Here is a 5,965-nt window from a genome sequence, read left to right on the forward strand (position 1 = left end):
AATAATAGAGATAAAAATCAAATTCCGTGGTCGGTCGTCATTGAGATGATGATGCGAGGCCGGCACTTACTTGGGCACCGTTGAGATAAGATCTAAATGGCTTTAAATTGTACTCTTATTATGTAAGATACCTTCAACATGTTTCACCGTAACTAAGAAAAAAATTTAAAATTTTATTAGTTTTATGTTAAAATTTAATAACTTTTTGATTTTATTCCTATATATTTAGTATATGCTTTATACTTTAACAAGTCTAATGGTGATTAAAATTTAATAACTTTTCACTTATACATTTAAGTGAAAAAAATATGTGACTTATAGGTAGGATAAAAAAACACATACTTTTTCTCTCTCATAAATAGGACCAAAAGAGTATTCTATTTTTCTTTAATGAATAATTTTTACTCTAATTTAGTTTAAAATAAAATTTCAATTGTCAAGAGATAAATATGCTTCTAATTAAAAAAATGAAAAATCTAAAATTTAGAATATAAAAATTGATGATTCAAAGATGATATGACATGAGCGGGGTCACTAACGAGCAAAGTACCCAAATTGATAATGAATACGTGGTGTCATTGACAAAAATCGAGACCATTCATATTCACTGTGTCATTCTGTTTTTATTTCTTTTTTTAAAAAAAAGGTGTTCCTTGTGCCTTTTACTCGAGCTGCATTTTCCATGCACCTTCCTAGGTTATGTACAAATGTAAATTTCTAAGTTTTGAATATGTGACAAATTTGTGACAATCTTGATTGGAATCCGCGTACGTAGGATAGGTTGGAAGTGATCACACACAAAGACACCAATCGTTTGGCAAAAAAAAAAAAAATTCAAAGACACCGATCGTGAAACTCACACTTTCCCATGGCTTCTATGTGCATTCCGCGGTGAAGTTTTTAAGAACTACTTCATGGCAATTTTATATATATATATATATATATGTATATACAATGGCTTGGAAAGGATTGGCAATGGAACATTTGGGAGGATAATGGAGACAAACTAAGAGGGTGAAGACTTATTTTGATCAAATGGCCAAGGCTTGGGGTTCAAATATATAATAAATTGAAGGACCTGTACAAGTAGGGTGGTTTTCTATGCAAAAAGAAGAAGAGATTTGTCCTCTTGCATGCATAATTTAAAAGTTGATGAGCGAACTAATCCAAAAAGCAAGAGAGAGAGAAACCCTAGAAAGAAAATGTGGAGAACGTTGAATAATGAATATAGCCATCTCTATTATAGCTAATAGCCCAGTAGACTTTTTGTCCTTTTAAGCAACACCTTAATTATATTAGACTCGATCTCTTTCTACCTATAAATTGCGCTTTACCCTTCTCTTCAGTTTCCCAACACAAAAGCATACCGATTATTGAAGCTTCTTCTGATCATAAGTTGCTCAAACTTCGAGAAACATGGGTCGAGCTCCTTGCTGTGACAAGGCTAACGTCAAGAAAGGACCTTGGTCCCCCGAAGAAGATGCTAAACTCAAAACTTATATCGAAAAGTATGGAACTGGAGGCAACTGGATCGCTCTTCCTCAAAAAATTGGTACCTCTCCCTCCCTCCCTCCCTCTCTCTATATGCTTACATAAACCATCGGGGTTCTCAAATGTTTTTAGTTGTAACATGTAATTATGACCTTTTGATGATCGGGTGCAAATTGAAAATGCACAGGGCTCAAGAGATGTGGAAAGAGTTGCAGACTGAGATGGTTAAATTATCTAAGGCCTAATATCAAGCATGGTGGGTTTACTGAAGAAGAAGACAACATCATCTGTAGCCTTTACATTAGCATCGGAAGCAGGTAAATAATTAGTTAATCTGTCTTTGTCTCAGTCGGTCAAATATAATTCTGGAGTTAAAGTTATTCATGGAAGAAGCTGGTGTTTGTGCACGTACCAGGTGGTCCATAATCGCAGCACAGCTACCGGGAAGGACAGACAATGACATAAAGAACTACTGGAACACCAGATTGAAGAAGAAGTTACTGGGAAGGAGAAAACAATCGTCTAGTTTCAATAATCCACGAGACAGAAACGGATCAGGAAACGAACCAGATGATTCAAATGCTCTAAGCAACTCGGCTCTTGAACGCCTTCAACTTCATATGCAACTTCAAGGCCTCCATCAAAACCAAAACTCTTTCTCTAATTTCTACAACAATCCTGCACTGTGGCCCACCACTAAGCTCCATCATCTGATGAATTGTAACAATAAAAACCCTGATCACCAGTCAACAAAGCAGCAGCAATTCTACAAACCCACTGTTCCATCCAGTACGGATGATACATCTCTTCAACAAGAACATGAAAAGATCAATAGTTCTTCACAGGTTGACATGTCATCGGTTCCTTTCATGGCCTCGGGGATTGATCAAATGGACTCTAATAGTATGGCAACGGTGAGACTGCAAGAGGGAGTTCATCAGCAGCAACCTAATAATGTGGAGAATCAGCAAGTTTCCGCACTTCAAGCCGAGTTGCATGAGATTCTCAGCAATAATAACAACAGATCAATGAGCTACAATATGCCACAGGATCAAGATCAGATGGCTGATTTTGATTGTTTTGCAGAGATGAACTCGAATGATTCGAAGGACAGCTTGATGAATATGTGGTGGTCCAATGATTTGATGGCCAAATCAGCATCTTCCAGCTCTTGGTGTTCAAGTACAAGCACAAGTACTCCTGTTCTTCAGCCAGAAGGGATGTTTCAAGATAATTATGAACTCGTGGCCGGTTATAGTTTGTAGTCACTACTACGGTATATAACTATATGTACATGTGGTAATTTTATGTGTCAGTTCATTCGTCATAATATGGGGGGAAAAGAAGAATATATCCATCAGTGGGGTGTGTGTCTTGTAAACATAGTCGTGAATATTTAATAACGTAAAAGTTGTAAATCATCACTGTTTGAGTGTTTGTAGAAACTCGTGTTGTGAAATATGAACCCCAATCTTCTGCAGTTTGAAGCTAAATTAACTGAAAGCATCTTTGGCTAAAAAAACTCACATAAACACTGAGGATATGTGATGAAGAAAGTATTAGGTATAATATATATAATATGTATATAGGTTAGGGTTTCATTTCAATAATCTCAAATGTAAGTGTAGATTTAATTTTCCTTACTAGAACACCTACTACACATAGTATAAGGCACTAATGAATTTCTCTATGAGACCATTAATTGCATACATTTTGATTTCTGGCTGCTAAAACTCTCAAATGAGTAATATAGGATTGATTAGTTATATTATTGTATGCATACAAGTCCTAAGCATTATTCGTATTGAGAAGCTCTTTAAGTTCATCTCATGTTATTAATGAATATTAAAACTGAAAATTGAAGGAGGCTTCTTGTTGTTTTATACTGCATGAATGATAGCGCGAAGAAAAGCTGGCTGCTTTCTGTGCTGAATATATTGCTAATTAAGTGGTAAAAAGCTGCAAATGGCGAATATATATATTGTGGACTTTAATAATGTGATCTTCTTCTGTTTGTTTTACGCTAATAGAATGTGCATCTTGCAGAGAAATCAAAGGAATATTGTTCATAACAGCACTGGAGTCGGCACTGGCTAGCACTTTCATGTGTATAATTTTGATTAGGCCAACTTAACAATAGTTTTTCTGTTCATGGGCCAATGAAAACGAAAACAAAAAACCCTTTTGTCACTGTAAACAAAAATGAGGATTACTCAGCACTTGGTTTTTAGTACGAGAGAGATGGCAAACGCTCCTGCGATCCAGAAAAAAGCGACATACACGAAAAAAGAAAATAACATGATGAGAAAAGAAAAATTAAAAAATCATTTAAAAATATCTTCATGCAGCGTTTTGGGTTATTCAGTGGTTGTTAGTTTCTCTGCTTCCAAAAAGAATAATTGTTCATCACCATATTGTTTTCTTCACCACTTACTGCATTTCAGATGTGGATCAGAAAGCTTATCCGCAGAAGAACTGAAAATTAAATTACCCTCCAGTCCTAAATATAAAGCCTAGTTTAGTTTTAAACATAGGATTTCAATTTTTATATTGCTGCTTTAATATTTTGTTCTCACATTAGGTCTTTCATTATTTTCACAGAACTCTCTTCGTTTCCCAGATTTAATATCCGAGCCTCGTTAAAAGAGGGGTATTTTAAAGAGAGGAACACAATTTTCACACAATAAAAATAAATGATTAAATTAACTAATTTTTTTAATCTCAGTTTAGTTAAGTTTTACTTTTCCGGTCTTAAATATAAAACCCTTATACATATTAGTATAAGGATCTTATATTTAGAATCGGAGGAATATATCGGGATTGGAGAACTCAATGACGTCATGGGACCGCACTTCTGGGCCTTATTTTTTATCCTGTCCTTAGAGCTGGGAATCAGGGCCGGCCCTTCAGGCCTGGCGGGCTTAAAAAGGGCCGCCCTCCAGGGCTAAAATTTTAAAAATACCCTAATTTGCTAAGCCCCTTAAGCTACAGGGCCAGGGCCGGCCCATGGTTTTGACCCGTTAAAAAAAATACTATTTTTTATATTTATCATTTTTTTTATAAAAATATAAAAATAAACCAATAAAATTATTAATAAAAGACATAAATATGAATAAAATTAAGTCACAAATATAAAATATCATCATATATAAATATTCATCAACATCTAAGAACATTTAAAACATTCATTAACAAGATAACAACATCTAAAAGTTTTATCTATAATACAATTGTGCAATAAATAAACACTATCATTAATCTTTTGAAATTTCATCATCACTATAATTAATTACTTTTCTTCATAAGTATGCTTTTCTTTCGTAACAAAAATATCTAATTTTTCTTCTTTATAAGAATTTTTTTTAAATTTTGCAATCTAACTATTATTTTACTTTAATGTGAGAAACATTGTTGTTGAAACTCATGAATTTCTAATTCAAATTATAGAATCACAAGTTATATAAGTAAAAAATATTCTATTATCAAATATATATAGTTTAAAAATATCAACGCATATAATATAAATCAAATATTATTAAAGTCCAAATTAACCCATTTTTTAAAAATTTAATTGGATAAATTATTGTCTAAAATAAATTTAATTTTAAAATGATAATAATAACTAATATTTGAAATATTATTAACAATATAAAAAAATAATAGCATTAATATTATATAAAAAATTTAAAAAATAAAAAAAATTATAAAATGGCTTAAAAGGGCCGGCCCGCGGCCTTCCAGGGCCGGCCCTTTTAAGCCCTTGGCCCTCTAGGGCTTATTTCTCATCTTAAGAGAAAAATCAAGCCCGGCCCTCATAATTTTAGGGCTTAAAAGGGCCGGCTCGACGGGCTCGACCTGTTTTTCCGGCTCTACCTTGTCCTTCCTTCTTCTCTTAATTTTATGGGCCTGGATACACTTACCAAAATCCCCATCGGCTTTTGACACTTTCAGCTCTGGCCCAAACTTAATTTTCCAGACCAAATCTGGCCTTCTCCTTTATTTCCTCGTATCCCCATGTCATGATTCTTGTCAGCATTCGGTCCACGTCGTTGTCCACGTCATCTGCCAATTTATTTTCGAAGTCGCCATTCTCATCTTTTGCAGGTACCTTCATGTCCATGTCACCAATACATCCATTGTCTCTCAATGGTTCAATTGACTAGAAAAATGAAGCTACTCCCTTGAATACTAAATGTATAAATTAATTAGTTAATTATTTGACTAAAGATGTGAGTTGGTTTTTCTAAAATATATCTTCAATCATTTATATAAGGACTAATGCTCTCTCCCGGTCTTTATTATAAATTTCAAATAACTAATTTACGGATAACGAATAATTAATTAAAAGCAATAAATATGTCAGAAATATAGTTTTGTTTTAAAAAAATACCCCTTATAATAAATGTGTGAAAATGAAAAAGAACATCTAGGGAAATGTGATAAAAGAGCATGACAAAAGGAGAGAATAAATAAT

General features: G+C 33.6%; 1 protein-coding gene across 1 annotated transcript; it reads left to right on the top strand.

Annotated features, from left to right (window-relative positions):
- The first annotated feature begins 1,382 nt into the window (after positions 1-1,382).
- LOC114751186 (transcription factor MYB36-like) lies at positions 1,383-2,949 on the top strand. Its single transcript, XM_028939846.1, has 3 exons — positions 1,383-1,552; positions 1,679-1,808; positions 1,907-2,949. The coding sequence occupies exons 1-3, from the start codon at positions 1,417-1,419 to the stop codon at positions 2,754-2,756; spliced, it is 1,116 nt and encodes a 371-aa protein (XP_028795679.1). The 5' UTR covers positions 1,383-1,416; the 3' UTR covers positions 2,757-2,949.
- Positions 2,950-5,965: the final 3,016 nt, after the last annotated feature.

Source organism: Neltuma alba, unplaced genomic scaffold (genome assembly GCF_004799145.2).
Source record: "Neltuma alba isolate B1F8T4 unplaced genomic scaffold, ASM479914v2 tig00006795_pilon, whole genome shotgun sequence".
NCBI lineage: Eukaryota > Viridiplantae > Streptophyta > Magnoliopsida > Fabales > Fabaceae > Neltuma > Neltuma alba.